Consider the following 14,708-nt stretch of genomic DNA (forward strand, 5'->3'; position numbering starts at 1 on the left):
ATACATATATTTCTTCTGTATACACAACTACAACGAGCTCGGGAGCAAAAAAAGAAAAAAGACCTTAATGAAAAGATTATTCGTACAAGTCTTCGTCCAGTCTGGCGGCAGGGTTGGTTTCGATGAAGTCCAAGGAGACCTTGTGGCCCAAGAGTTCTCTGATGTTCTGGACCTTGTATTTGATCATGGTGGGTCTCTCCAAGGACAACCCCCAGCCGAGGACCCTCAGGTCCTTTGGCAGGCCCATGGACTCGAGCATTTCCGGTCTGAACATACCGGAGTTCCCGATCTCGACCCACTTCTGCAAACCCTCGTGCCAGGAGAAGATCTCCATCGAGGGCTCGGTGTAGGGGTTGTAAGTGGGCTTGAATCTCAAACCGGTGACACCCATTCTCTCGAAGAACTCCTCCATGAACTTGATCAGGTCGCCCAGAGTGATGTTGTAGTCGGCCAAGACACCTTCGACCTGGTGGAACTCAGCGAGATGGGTGGCATCGACGGCCTCGTTACGGAACACACGGTCGATGGAGAACAGCCTGGTGGGCTTTGGGTCCTTGGCCAGCGCGTGCAGCATTCTGGCGGAGATGGCGGTGGTGTGCGTTCTCAGGACCAGTTTCTGACACTCCTCGGGCTTCCAGTTGTAACGGTAACCGATGGAGCCGAACTTACCTTGCTCGTGGACGGCCTTGATGTTGGCCATGTAGGTTTTGTCCTCGGGCAAGTCCGCGGTGAGCGGGTCCTTGATGTAGAACGTGTCTTGCAGGTCACGGGCCGGGTGCTGTTGTGGGACGTACAGGGCGTCGAAGTTCCAGAACCCAGTTTCGACGTATTGGTTGGAGGGCATTTCCGTGAAGCCCATGGAGAAGAAGATTTGTCTGAACTCTTCTTTGACCTTGTTCAAGGGGTGCAGCGCACCGGAGTTCACTTGCAGACCCTGGGAGTTGAAGTTGTAAGGCTTGAACTGCAAGTCCTTGTATGCATTGGTGGAGACCATGTCTGAGGTCAGGTCGGTTTCCAACTTGGTGAGTTCGGTGGAGAAGTCTGCGCCCTTGATGACGTGGAAGTCGGTGATCTTGCCCTGCACGACCAGTTTTCTCTTCTTGAGGTCGTTCAAAGTCTTGGCGTCGATGCTCTCGAGGTCGGAATTGGCCTTGATCTGCGCCAGAACGGCCTGTGTTTCGTCGACCAGCCCGTTCAGGTCCGTGCCCTGTAGCTTAGCAGACAGTTCGAGCTCGTTACCGTTGTTCTTGGCAATCCAGCCGTTCTTGAACGCTCTAGCCTGGCCGACCTTGCCGACCTGAGGGCCCAGCTTGGACATGACTTCTTTAAGTTGCAGATGACCCAGTTCCTGGATAAGCTTGACCAGCTTGATCTCGTACGACCCATCACTCAAGATCTGGGCACCCTCCTTGGTCAGCTCGTACGTGACGGTGTCGACCTTGGAGAACTCCAGCTTACTGTGCGCCTTCAGCGAGTTGAGCGCAGAAAGCACGTCTTGCGACTCGTGCTGAGGGAACGTGGCCAGAGTGGACTTGATTTCGTCCAATTCGTCTAGCTTTTTCAAAATCTCTAGTTGGAAATCGGACATCTTAGAGAGGAGAGAAGGGAGGGGTCTATACACACTTATGTATACATATGCTTACACACTACAAACTGCTACCTATGTTTCAATCTTCACACCAATGCGTTATGAAATATTAATTTTTCAAGCATTATCCACGTACGGACGAACAAACTGACAAAATGAGAGAGCGGAAAAAAAAAAAAAAAAAAAAATTTTCCTTTTTTTACCATGTTTACTCATTCTACCGACCAGAACAGGTTACCCGGCCACCCGGTATAACCCGCCGGTGCCGCTGCCAGACCCGGCACCGGCCCGTTTAGCCGCCGAGACCGAGCGCACGTGACCGCAAGCGCTCGGTGTGTGGGTCCCTGCGTGATTGGCCCGGCCGATAACGGGCGATCAAACACCCACCCGCCAACGTCAACAAAGCGGGAGCCCGGGCTGATAAGAAGCAGATAAGATAAGATAAGATAACAGCTCTCTCGTCCGACGCATCGCGCTCGTTTTTGTGCTGCAAGCAACGACTACAGCCACCACACAAAGCTGTCCGCACCACCAGCCACATATATATGGGCCCGGTATTAGCATGCACGTTTTCTTTCCTTCGCTTTTCCGGCGTTTTTGCTTGTAGCGGCCACATCGATTGTATCGTTTCGTATCGTATCATATCATACGTTCGTTGCAAAGTCACTCTCTCTCGGGCATATTATATTATATTGTATTACATTATATTATATATATATATTACTACACGGTGCACGGTAGTGAGTCATCTCCTTTCCCTTCCCTTTCTTTCCCGTTTTTTCCCTTTCTTTCCCTCCCCTTTCTACAGACAGTAAAGTTATGAGCAAGAACAGAGCCCCGAATCTCGACCCGGATCTGAATTTAAACAACGATATTTGGAATCTGTACTCGAGCGCGCAGAAAATATTGCCAGACTCAGATCGTATTTTGAACCTTTCTTGGCGCCTGCACAACCGCACGTCGTTCCAGCATATTAACCGCATTATGCAGCATTCCAACTCTGCCTTGGACTTCTCTGCCTCGCCCTTTGCCGGGACTACGGCGGCGACGACTAACAACGAGACCGATGACACTGACAACCAGCAGTTCTTCCTTTCGGACATGAATCTTAACGGCGCGTCCGTGTTCGAGAACGTGTTTGATGATGACGACGATGATGATGATGATGATGTGGAGACGCACTCGATAGTGCACTCCGACCTGCTGAACGACATGGATGGGGGCGCCCACCGCCCCTTACACAATGCTTCTGCCTTTCCCAACTTCCTGGACACCTCCTCGTCATCCTCCTTTGACGACCACTTTATTTTCACCAATAACTTACCGTTTCTAAATAGTAGTAGCATTAATAATAATCATAATCATAATAATAATCATAATAATAACAACAACAACAACAACATCAACAACATCATCAATAACACCACCGCCAACAATGTCGCCAACAGTCCCTTGCTGAGAAGAAATCCCTCCCCCTCCATAGTCAAGCCCGGCTCGCGAAGAAACTCGTCCATTAGAAAGAAAAAGCCTGCGCTCAAGAAGATCAAGTCTACGACGTCTCTTCAGTCGTCCGCCACGCCGCCCTCGTCGTCCAACGCCTCCTCCAATCCGGATATCAAGTGCTCCAACTGCACCACCTCCACCACCCCGTTGTGGAGAAAGGACCCCAAGGGCCTGCCCCTCTGCAACGCCTGTGGCCTGTTCCTCAAGCTGCACGGTGTCACAAGACCGATGTCCCTGAAAACAGACATCATCAAGAAGAGACAACGCTCCTCCGCCAAGATAACCGCCAATACAACCCCTCCTCCATCATCGTCCTCCGCAGCCGCAGGAGCAGCATCATCGAAAAAGAAAAACTACACCGCCAGCGTGGCCGCGTCTAAGAGGAAGAACTCGCTCAACATCATCACTCCCCTGAGGCCCCAGGACATACCCATCCCGAAGACCTCGTCGCCCTCCATCCCACAACATCTCCGTTCGAACAACAATAACAATAACAGCCACCACTTTTCGAGCTCCGCGCCCGTCGAGATCGAGACACCCTTCTCCAGCTTCCAGCCCGACATGAACATGACCATGAACATGAACCTCCACAACACATCCACCTCCGCCCTCAACAGTGAGGCCTTCTGGAAGCCCCTGGACGCTACCATAGACCACCACGTGCCAGACACTACCCCGGGCTCGAACGCCAACACCACCCCGAACGGCAACCTGAGCCTGGACTGGCTGAATCTCAATTTATAGACAAGAACAAAAAGTACCCGCTCCCCTCCCCTTCTCTCCTTCCCTCCGTGTGTCTCCCGTACATATACTCACTTATTCCCACACATTTAATAAACATAAAACCTACGTATACATAGAATAAAAGCAGAATACTATATTTATTTCGTGACAACGTGGCTACGCACACAATATAGACCCCTGCGCTTGCTTGTTTCTTCACCGGCACCGGGGTGCTAGACCAGCCAGATGAAAGCGTGCTGGAAGCCCCGCCGTTGTTGCCAGTAGTCAAAAAGCCGCGATAGTCCGTACAGATCCAGCCGAAGACCCGCATTTCTCTAAAACAAATCGGATTTTGGGGGGAGTGGTAGGCCTGTCTCAAATCGCCGCTTGGTTTCTTCCGCCAAACGCCTCCAATCGCAACTTTTCTGGTGCGGCGGTAGGGAAGTGCGAAATCGTTGTTGAAATCTCTTTTCTTGCCGCGAAATAGGGTCCAACGCTTAGCCACGTGACTCCGGAAGGCAAATTCCGAATCAAGAAATAAGCGCGTGCCTTCTGTCTGTCCACTACGGATGGAGTGCGAAATCCAGCACGATAAGGCGATCACTGTATATTTCTTGGTCTAACGGCAAGCCGTCTCCTTTTTTTTCCTGAGTTGAACAATCAATTCATCTGTGTACAAATTTGTTTACTCTTTTCATAGACGCCATTTAAAATCTAAAGCATTTCACTCCTGAGCCTAATTTCCTTTTCATGCACTTTGAGAGAGCCATCGTGTATTTTAGCCTGTCTTTCACTAATTGGTATAATTTTTAGCAGAAAACATAGAGTTGAACCATTTAGGATGTTGCCCTCGTGCAGCACAGATGTAGCATGCTATCTTTGAACATTTTTTTGGCTCCCCTCTATCATGCCTTTTGGATGGCCTATATTTCCATAGCAAAAATTTACAGATTGAGATAAGTGGAATCGCTACTAAAGTCAAGCCAAATCGCGCTAATCCGAAGATGGCAGCTTTCGGGTACTGGCTTGCCAAATAAAACAACATTGGAGTCGCACGATTTGTCCAATAAAAAGCGAAACAGGAGACTTCCGATAGTTTCTCAAGGATTACGAAAAAGCTGGACTCGGGGATCTCGTCTTGACCTGTGCTGGCATCACGCTCTATATATTTGGTTTTTTCCGTTGCTCAACTGTGCTGTGTAGTCTTTGGGATTACGTGAAGGCTTTCTCCTTTTCAGGTACGTTGAGGAAGCACTTTTTTATTTTAGATAATAAAACTCCGAGATGCGGGATCTCAAATTAGGAAATAAGCTTTTTTCGTCTTTTACGTAAACCTTGATTGTTCTTTTCACTACTTGAAACATAGATCCTGGATCGTATATATCTGCCAAATAGTTCAAAAGCGGTGCAATTGATTGAAAAGGATTATAATATTAATATACATATACATATACACATATTTAGCTATATATACCGTCAAAATCATGTTTTTATATTTTTTCGTTAAACTTCCCAATGTCTATGGGATTTTATTCGTAAAGGGGCAGTGCGATCTATTTGGCGACAGTGTAGATACCGTCCTTGGACAAGGCACTGGAGATGGCTGGTCTCAATCTGGTGGAGTACCATGGGACACCAGTGATCATTCTAGTGACTTGGTCTGGAGCAATACCGGTCAACATGGTGGTGAAGTCACCGTAGTTGAAAACAGCTTCAGCAACTTCGACTGGGTATGTTTCGGTTGGGTGAGCGGCTTGGAACAGGTAGTATTGGGCCATGTGAGCTCTGATATCAGAGACGTAGACACCCAATTCAACCAAGTTGACTCTTTCGTCGGATTGAGCTAGGGTGGTGGTGGCRGCGGCGGCACCGGAAGCGATGGCGACGACACCAGCGGCGATAGAAGCTAATTTGACCATTGTAGTTGTTTTTTGTTGGGTTGTTGTTTTAGTGGTGATATTAGCTTAGTAGAAAAGAAAGAATGAAGGCATAATCTCAAATATAGCTGATCGAGGCCGCCCTATTTATATGGCGTTCTCGACCAACTGCTGCCCAGCAGAGTTGGCATTCGCATTCTACGTCCCACATTAATTGTCACTATGGAGATGCTTCTGCTCTTGAACGATGCGCCTTCAGCAGATCTCGTACACGAAGGAACGCTTTCGTATGCCGTCGAAGGCAAGAATGTACCTTATTGGGAATGCACCTTAGATGAACCCTTCGATGCGCCTGTGGTGCAGAAGTGTTTGGAAAACCGGATCCCGTTGGACCCTCGTTCAGGGACCAACCGTCTAAGCCTTGGCGCTAAACGGTTGCTAGGCGGAAATCGGAGCTGGACCATTCCCCAGATTCAAATCGTCCGAAATCCGACATGAGTGTTTGGAGTCGTATCCTGTAAGGTTTGCACACAGAAAAGGCGCCTTTCGAAAAAATTGTGCAGGGCACCTTGCCTTGAACGACACCAAGCCAAAATTCCTCGAGATAAGCAATTGCATTAATGAGGTGCCGGTTTCTCACTCGCGGCGGATTGGATAGCGTATGGTTGGTTCCGGTGGTCAGTGGGTTGTTGGGCCTTCTTAGAATCCTGAGGATACTTTACGAACGCAGAAACGACAACTAAGCTCAACCCGACTCCAAGTTGGCAAACAGAATGTCAAACCAATGTTGAAACCAAGTGCCGCCACGATTTCCTTGAGGTTGCGTTCTACGTTTTGCTTTATCCAATGGCTTGCAATGGTCGTGGATTATGAGATCTGGAACAACCTCAATTCATACGCATTCCGGATTCTAAGTGCAAGCAAATATCAAAAGAACCTGATAGCGTAAATGAAACTGGAAGGAAACAAAAACGTACGTGTCTAAGCATGAAACACCTGTATCCAGAACCAGGTAATACTGCCAGTGGTTTTACAGCGAAGAGATATGCTTGTCATAACTAACAACCACGCATTGAGATGCAAACCGGTACGGCGAGGAGAGTCTAAGACGAGTACGTGCACATAAGCATATGTGGTTTTCCTCAGCGATGTCCAGAACTGTNTATGTGGTTTTCCTCAGCGATGTCCAGAACTGTTTTTTTTTTTTTTTTTTTTTTTTTTACATTACTATAGTGCTACATGCTGGTTTACTAAAACAAATAAAAACAGTTCATATTTCAAATCAAACCAGCGTTTGGATATTGCTTTCTCCAACATTCCCGTTGAGATTCCTGTGCGATCACAGCAGCTTTATACAGGCACATTCGAAAATCTGGGCCAGGACCAAAAGTGGTTGGCACCTCCAGCTGTGCACCCACCCATGATAGGGCTAGTAGATGAAAGCGAGTGTACGTCGAAACTCTTCTCCACAAGAAGCTTTAACAAATAACGGTGGCATGTCCGACCACAGTAGAAATAGTACGGGGTGTTCCATAATTCTTGATTGAAAAGGTATTGATTCATGTTATATGCAATAGTCGTCCAGTCTTCGCTCACCACCGTTGGTTTGCGTGTTATTACCTCCAGTAAAAGTTTTGTTTGGAGACTTTGATTAGAAATTGGCTTATTGAAGGATCCGTGCACAAATGCACAAATAAAATTGAAGAAACCAAAGAAACATAGCAGCGAAGCTACAATATAAACGGCAACGTAGTGAAAGGTCAAAACCAATAAAATGGGAACCATAGGTATCATGAAACTAATCATCAACGGTTTATTGTGAGCAATTTCGTATAATAGATAAGAAAATCGGGCTTCGAAGATGACATCGGGAAGAGCACCCCAACTTTTTTTCTCACGATAATATGGTGTTGTAAATTGGGCTGCAAACGAGTAGCCGCTATTCAGCGCTCTCTTTCTTATATACATTTGGCTGATCGAATAGAGGATGAATCCTATTCCCGTTCCTTATTATTGACCTGTAAATTTGGACTGTGAATTTCGGGACCGCATGTTTATTCAATGTTATGATATTAGGTACATGGATTATTCCAGATATTCTCCTCATGGATTCAACTTTGTATATGTTGATGATCAGTAGTTTAGTAAGTAGTAATAATTAAGAATAGGCAGTTCTTTCTTCAATATATTCGAGACAAAAGCTGATTGGTTAAATGAGACCCAATCGTTCAGACAAAATTCAAAACATGGTTAATAAGTTATCAGGTATTGATTTGGAAATTAGTTGATAATTTTTGGGATTCCATTATTCCTTACTGTTGTAATATTATGTATACAGATTATACTAAAGATCCTCCCCCCGGATTTAGGAATCTACAAAAAGGAGTCTGCAATTCTGCATAATATTATAAATGATTCTGTTCCTCTTTTTATATGTTGTCATTCATTGATCCTATTACAATATCAATCCTTGCGCTTCAGCTTCCATTAGTTTCGACGACACTTTGAATCTTAACTTACTGGTCTTGTAATTWRTGTCATCTTTTAACACCGTATATATTAGTAATAGATGGACAATAGTTGAATCTTGTTCCAACATTTATAAATAGTGGTAGTGTTAATATTATTATTCTTGTTTCAGATGTTTTATCATACATGAATTATGTGTGTCTGAAGACACCTGTTCCAACAGAACCTCCATTTACAGTTTGAATATAATATCGTTTTCAAGGCGTTACCAGTATCTGGTACTTTACCCACAACATCAAAACATCAAATAACATGGGCGTGTGGTCTAGTGGTATGATTCTCGCTTTGGGCAATTATCTGCTTAATAACAGAAATGCAAAGCATGCGAGAGGCCCTGGGTTCAATTCCCAGCTCGCCCCGTTATAATTTTTTATTTTTTTTATTGCTCTTTTTTTGGCGTATGTTAAAATTGCTTAGATGTATTTATTCTGCATTTTTGTTTACTTATTACCACGCGCTATGTCATATATATGTATACGTATTAATGTAATATCTTATACTATATTATATTTTTGTTTTCAACAGTGGATAGCTTTATCATAGGCAGCCATATTAGCTTCCTTAAATGCTTCAGACAAAGTAGGATGAGCATGACATACTCTTGCAACATCTTCAGCAGAGGCACCGTATTCCAAAGCTAAACCAGCTTCGGCGATCATTTCACCGGCATTTGGACCGATAATGTGGGCCCCCAATATACGTTCGGTCTTGGCATCAATCAGGATCTTCACGAAACCTTCTGCATCTTGGTTAGTCTTTGCTCTTGAGTTAGCTGCAAATGGGAATTTCCCGATTTTGTACTCAATACCAGCCTCTTTCAATTGCTCTTCAGTTTTACCAACCCATGCCACTTCTGGGTGAGAATACATCACTGAGGGGATATTGTTATAGTTCACATGGCCGTGACCGGTTTTCAAAATCTCCACTGCTGCAATACCTTCTTCTTCAGCTTTATGAGCCAACATTGGACCAAATGTTACGTCTCCTACCACTTTGATATGTGGGAATTTAGAATTGAATTGGTCATCAATGACTAGACGGCCTCTCTTGTCCACTTCTAGACCAATCTTTTCCGCATCTAAGCCGGCGATGTAAGGTCTTCTACCAACAGCGACTAACAAGACTTCAGCTTCCAAATTCTCTTGTTTGTTTGTCTTGGTATCCTCAACAACGACTTCGACAACGTTTTTGTCGTCGTTTCTCTTAGCAGAAATGACTTTGGTGCTTAATTTGAAGTCCATACCTTGCTTCTTCAAGAACTTTTGAGTGGCCTTGGCGACTTCACCGTCCATAGAGGCACCGATCTGAGGTTGGAATTCCAACACAGTGACTTTAGAGCCTAATCTAGAATAAACAGACCCCATTTCCAACCCGATAATACCACCACCTATGATGGCTAGTCTCTTGGGGATTTCCTTTAATGAAAGGGCCCCTGTTGAAGACACGATTTTCTGTTCATCTATTTCAATACCTGGGAAAGGTGTGACTTCTGAGCCCGTAGCGATAAGAACATTTTTAGTATCTAATATGTGATCTTCCTTGACAGTGCCTTCCAAACCTTCGATAGGAGTCACTTTAATCTTGGTTTCATCTTCAAACGAACCATTACCTTTATAGTATGTGACCTTATTTTTCTTAAACAAAAGTTCAATACCACCAGTTAGTTGTTTGACAGCGTCATCCTTGGCCTTCTGGAAGTTTGCTACATTGATCTTCACGTCACCGGTAATATCAATACCTCTCTTTTGCGCTTCTGTATGCATCTGGTGGTATAAATGAGAATTATTTAAAAGGGCCTTGGAGGGGATACATCCGACGTTCAGACAGGTACCACCTAGTTTACCTCTCTTCTCCACACATGCAGTGTCGAACCCCAGTTGGGCAGCCTTAATGGCAGCCACATAACCAGCAGGCCCACCACCGATGATGACTACATCATGTGACTTATTTACAGTCAAAGCCCGGACGGTGGACGAAAAGGCACGTCTATTATTCGAAAGTGATCTGATTCTTAACATTGTGACTGATTAAATGCTCCTTGAAGATAAGAACAGAGACAGACAAACGCGTATACGCAATGTGTTTTGAATATTATAGGGAACAATCATCGAACTGTGTTTATTGTTACTATTATATTACACAATTTTGCCTTTAGCTGCTCCGCGGAGACTTCTCGCCAATGAGGAGTCAGCCGTTCGGGGTGATAAAACGGCCCGAAATACATCATCACTTGGAACGAGGTCACATGGTATGCACGTGTGGTGGAAGAGATCTTATGTATTTGATAAGAGAGCTTCGACGATGGCAGTGACGATGTCTTCGAGGTTGGGTGTGCAATACCAACACACTACAAGTCGGTAGTCCTCAGCCTCCCTGTCTGCTTTTGTTTGTGGCCCATTTTCGTGTCCTCTCATTTAACACGCCTTGCGCTTAGTAAGAAAGTGGAAAAATTGAAGCTCAAGCAAGAACAATGGATCTATGAGAAAGAGCACAACGGAAAGTGCATTCAGTACGTTAAAGCACGACACATACACGTACAGACACGATGGTTTCCACTCCTGAACTGAAGAAATACATGGACAAGAAAATAATGCTGAATATAAACGGGTCCCGGAAGATAGCAGGGATCTTGAGAGGCTACGACATCTTCCTGAACATTGTTCTCGATGACGCAATGGAGATAAACGGTGAAGATCCCGCTAGCAACTTGCCGCTGGGCTTGCAAACCGTCATTAGGGGCAATTCCATAATATCGCTAGAGGCTCTGGACACCATATAATAGAAAATATATACTTCGAACCCTATGTACTATACAAGTAACTCTACTTTCTAATTTGCATTTCCACACCTGCGTTGCTGAACCCGCACTTTTCGTAGAATTTGACGTTCTTCTCATCGCAGTCTAAGATGATCTTGTAGCAGCCGTAGCTGAACCCGATGGCTACCAGCTGGTCGATCAAGAGTTTGCCCAAGCCTTGGCCTTGGTACTTCGGGTTCACCGCGATGTCCTCGATGTGGCCACATAACGCTAGTTCGTGGATGATTTTTCTTTCGATGATGATGTTGCCCGTGGCGGCGACGGTCTCAGTGCGCTTGTCCACGATCACCATAGGGTTGTATTGCATGATCTTCTTGTCATTGTCGTCATTCCACACTGTGGATTCGTTCCAGTATTTGAGGAGGTTGCTGAAGGCCTCAGGAGCAATTGTGCCTACGGTGGTCAAGACTTTCAATGTTTCCGTGACCTGTTCGAAATCCTTCTCTTCCACCCGTCTTATGTAAAACCCCTCTGGCAGGCTCATTATGCTGGGTCGTCGATGGTTCGCTCCTACGTCGTTTTGATTTCTTGCTCGAGTGCAATTTGGGGTTTATACTGTGTACCTTATGGTAGTGTCCTGCTTCTATTACGCAAAAAAAAAGGGCACGTGAAAAAAATTGAAAAAAACTGAAAAAAAAACAGCGTAGTCTTCTATGCACGATTTTTATTTATAGTAGTATCTATTTACGTAAAGGCTTTATTTTCCCTTATCTACAAGAATGGCGTTTTGAGCCTAGTTTTTTTTGTCGCCTTTGATCTTTTTGAATGTGTTTGTGATGAAGTTTTCTAGTCTTTTCAAAGTGTTGTCATCATCCTTTTTCGCGTGTTTCTCCTCTTGTTGCTTCTGCTTTTTCAATATCTCTTCGTTGATGGCGGTTCCCGTGGCGGTTCCCGGCTGCATGGTTTTCTTGGCCATGTCATCGTTGGTCACATCGGCCAGGGCCTCCCAGAGACATTTCTCAGCGAGAGATTGCGGCTTCTTGACGACGATCTTGTATTGGACCTTCATGTCACCACGCAGGGTCGAGGTTCTTGGCACACCCATGTTCGGGATGGATATCACTTGGTTGTATTGCGTTCCTGGAGCGACCTTTATTCTGATTTTCTGTCCGTCCACGGTGGGGATGGCGATGGTGCCACCTAGGGCGGCGGTGGTGATGGGGATTTCCTTGTCGTACCAGATGTCGTACTTGTTTCTTATGGAGAAACTGGGGTCCTTGTCGACGCGGATTCTCACGAGGATATCGCCTCTTGACAACTTGATGGAGTCTTGAAGATCGGCCTCCACGGCGATGTCAGGGTACGAACCTTGGCCGGGAATACGGACGACGTCGCCGTCTTGCAGCCCATGAGGCAAGTCCACGGTGATTGTCTTGCCCCTGTTGGCCTGGACACCTTCACCGTGGCATGAAGTACAGTTATCCTGCGGACGTTTCATGGAACCTTCACCGTTGCAAGTGGGGCACGTGGACATCATCTGGAACCCGCCCCTGACGTGAACCGTGGACCCTGACCCGTGGCAGGAGGTACAAGTGACCTTGTGCGTGTTGGGCTTCATACCGGTCCCGGAACACGTCCCGCAAGGGTCTAGTGCGGAGAACTTCAATTGGACGTTCTTGGACCCGAATACAGCGTCCTTGAACGAGACCTTGTGGACGATCTCGATGGGGTCGCCCCTATACTGTCTATACATCGGAGAAGATCTGCCACCACGGCCAGCACCGGCACCGCCGCCGCCGCCGCCGCCAAACGCAGCACCGAACAAATCTTCGAAATTGATGCCGCCAAAGGGAGAGCCACCGCTTGCATTGGTGAATCCCGAGAAGTCATGGAACTGCGAGCCGAAGGGAGATCCGCCGCCGGGACCTCCGGCGGCTCCACCGCCGCCGCCACCAAAGGCAGCGGGTCCAAATTGGTCGTATTGCTGTCTCTTCGTGTCATCGGACAAGATTTCGTATGCGTTTTGCAAGTCGTGAAACTTCTTCTCGGCGTCCGGTTCCTTGTTGATATCCGGATGGTACTTCTTGGCCAGTTTGTAATAGGCCTTTTTGATCTCCGAACCGGTGGCAGACTTCTTCAGACCCAGAGTATCGTAGGGGTCCTTGAACGCCTCATTTTGTCTGATGGCAGAGGTGTGGAACTGCGTCTTTGGTATTCGTGGAGCGGTGGATGCGAACGCGATGGCATGTCTATAGAGAATATTATTGATGTGGCGAGTACGCCCTGTACGGTGTCTAAGGACACTGGAGCACCTCGACAAAACACCTTGCTGGAAGCTCATTGCTATGCTATGCTGTGTGCTGTACGTGTTTTTCTTTCGCTTTCCTACGATAGTGCGATACAGTTGATATATGCCTCATTCCTTAATTTTTTGCCAGGGCAGAAAGCGGTATTCCGCAATGCGAGTTCCTTATCTTTCCATAGAGTTCCACAGCATGCAAAGAAAATAGCAATGAAAATGAGAATGAAAGAAAGAAGAATGGTTTTCAGGTTACCCGCATGCGTTGCAACCATACACGTTACCCGACATTAAATGTTACCCTGACAGTCACATCTCCCGGAGTCGTGCCCCTCCTCCTCCTCCTCCCTTTATTTCCGCTGCAACGGGGGGAGGGGCCCAAACCCGAAAAAAAAAGGGGAGGATCAACTCCGACAGCAAAAGTCCGGACGTTGACGGAGCCGGTGCACGGCACGGACTAAAGCCCAAAAAAAAGGGGCGGTGACGTGTGGGTGGCGCCCGGCGGTAGCGATGACGACTTGTTGACGGCCCTTGGCTCTTTGCGTAAGGGACAAAACCAGAACTTGAGGGTGGTAAAAATAGCAATTTGGATTTGGTAACGGATGCCAGCTATGCTATTCTTTAAGGGGCGCGGTGTAGGTTGTAGGGGGCTACTAGTAGAAAGTAAAAAACAACCCGGAGAGGGTGAAAGTGGTGATGTGGCAACTAGAAGAAGAAGAAGAAAGAAAAAAAAAAAAAAAAAAAGACACAAACACAAACAAGACGTATTGCTAGGTGGTGGGCGGTAAAGTGATCTACAGCCCCTGGGAATTGCTTTCGGGCGAAGAACAGTTCCCTTCGTCCCTCTCTCTTCTCCTTCTTCCCCCCTCTTAATCTGGAATCTAGTCCTTGAATCCAGGATTCAAACGTATAAATACCACCCTAAGTTGCTTTCTTCTTACTCATTTGTATTCTTTCCTCTTGTTTATGTTCTCTCTCATATAATAAAAAAAAACCATCTGATTATTCCATAATCTCAAACAACAACTAAAACAAACAAAAAACAAACTAATATAACAATGTCTGACACAGGTAGAAAAGGATTCGGCGACAAGGCTTCTGAGGCTTTGAAACCAGACTCTCAAAAATCATACGCCGAACAAGGTAAGGAATTCATCACCGACAAGGCCGACAAGGTCGCCGGTAAGGTCGAAAGCAACGACAACAAGGGTGTCTTCCAAGGTGTTCACGACTCCGCTCAACAAGGTAAGGACAACGCTGACAGCCAAGGTGAATCTTTCGCCGACCAAGCCAGAGACTACATGGGTGCCGCCAAGTCCAAGTTGAACGACGCTGTTGAATACGTTTCCGGACGTGCTCACGAAGAAGACCCAACCAAGAAGTAAACTCGCTAGCGAGTCTTCTTTGTGGTTACAAGGTCTTTTTTTTTCC

The 14,708-nt window shown here is 46.3% G+C and overlaps 8 protein-coding genes and 1 non-coding gene across 9 annotated transcripts; 4 read left to right on the top strand and 5 right to left on the bottom strand.

The window, feature by feature from the left end:
• Positions 1 to 76: 76 nt before the first annotated feature.
• Positions 77 to 1,588, bottom strand: FRS2 (phenylalanine--tRNA ligase subunit alpha; the record flags this gene model as incomplete). The annotated part of the gene is made up of 1 exon (XM_018364813.1): positions 77 to 1,588. The coding sequence occupies one exon, from the start codon at positions 1,586 to 1,588 to the stop codon at positions 77 to 79; it is 1,512 nt and encodes a 503-aa protein (XP_018222516.1).
• An 819-nt stretch (positions 1,589 to 2,407) lies between these two features.
• GAT1 (Gat1p) lies at positions 2,408 to 3,835 on the top strand (the record flags this gene model as incomplete). The annotated part of the gene is made up of 1 exon (XM_018364814.1): positions 2,408 to 3,835. One exon carries the CDS (start codon positions 2,408 to 2,410, stop codon positions 3,833 to 3,835), a length of 1,428 nt encoding a protein of 475 aa, XP_018222517.1.
• Positions 3,836 to 4,607: 772 nt separating this feature from the next.
• DI49_1634 (uncharacterized protein) lies at positions 4,608 to 4,859 on the bottom strand (the record flags this gene model as incomplete). Its single annotated transcript, XM_018364815.1, has 1 exon — positions 4,608 to 4,859. The coding sequence occupies one exon, from the start codon at positions 4,857 to 4,859 to the stop codon at positions 4,608 to 4,610; it is 252 nt and encodes an 83-aa protein (XP_018222518.1).
• A 3,615-nt stretch (positions 4,860 to 8,474) lies between these two features.
• DI49_1635 lies at positions 8,475 to 8,579 on the top strand. The gene is made up of 2 exons: positions 8,475 to 8,511; positions 8,543 to 8,579. It is a non-coding gene; the product is annotated as a tRNA-Pro (tRNA).
• Positions 8,580 to 8,738: 159 nt separating this feature from the next.
• On the bottom strand, positions 8,739 to 10,238 carry LPD1 (dihydrolipoyl dehydrogenase; the record flags this gene model as incomplete). Its single annotated transcript, XM_018364816.1, has 1 exon — positions 8,739 to 10,238. The coding sequence occupies one exon, from the start codon at positions 10,236 to 10,238 to the stop codon at positions 8,739 to 8,741; it is 1,500 nt and encodes a 499-aa protein (XP_018222519.1).
• A 527-nt stretch (positions 10,239 to 10,765) lies between these two features.
• SMX2 (mRNA splicing protein SMX2) lies at positions 10,766 to 10,999 on the top strand (the record flags this gene model as incomplete). Its single annotated transcript, XM_018364817.1, has 1 exon — positions 10,766 to 10,999. One exon carries the CDS (start codon positions 10,766 to 10,768, stop codon positions 10,997 to 10,999), a length of 234 nt encoding a protein of 77 aa, XP_018222520.1.
• A 43-nt stretch (positions 11,000 to 11,042) lies between these two features.
• GNA1 (glucosamine 6-phosphate N-acetyltransferase) lies at positions 11,043 to 11,522 on the bottom strand (the record flags this gene model as incomplete). Its single annotated transcript, XM_018364818.1, has 1 exon — positions 11,043 to 11,522. One exon carries the CDS (start codon positions 11,520 to 11,522, stop codon positions 11,043 to 11,045), a length of 480 nt encoding a protein of 159 aa, XP_018222521.1.
• Positions 11,523 to 11,771: 249 nt separating this feature from the next.
• Positions 11,772 to 13,319, bottom strand: MDJ1 (Mdj1p; the record flags this gene model as incomplete). The annotated part of the gene is made up of 1 exon (XM_018364819.1): positions 11,772 to 13,319. One exon carries the CDS (start codon positions 13,317 to 13,319, stop codon positions 11,772 to 11,774), a length of 1,548 nt encoding a protein of 515 aa, XP_018222522.1.
• Positions 13,320 to 14,335: 1,016 nt separating this feature from the next.
• On the top strand, positions 14,336 to 14,662 carry HSP12 (lipid-binding protein HSP12; the record flags this gene model as incomplete). The annotated part of the gene is made up of 1 exon (XM_018364820.1): positions 14,336 to 14,662. The coding sequence occupies one exon, from the start codon at positions 14,336 to 14,338 to the stop codon at positions 14,660 to 14,662; it is 327 nt and encodes a 108-aa protein (XP_018222523.1).
• Positions 14,663 to 14,708: the final 46 nt, after the last annotated feature.

This window comes from Saccharomyces eubayanus, chromosome VI, assembly GCF_001298625.1.
Source record: "Saccharomyces eubayanus strain FM1318 chromosome VI, whole genome shotgun sequence".
Classification (NCBI taxonomy): Eukaryota; Fungi; Ascomycota; class Saccharomycetes; order Saccharomycetales; family Saccharomycetaceae; genus Saccharomyces; species Saccharomyces eubayanus.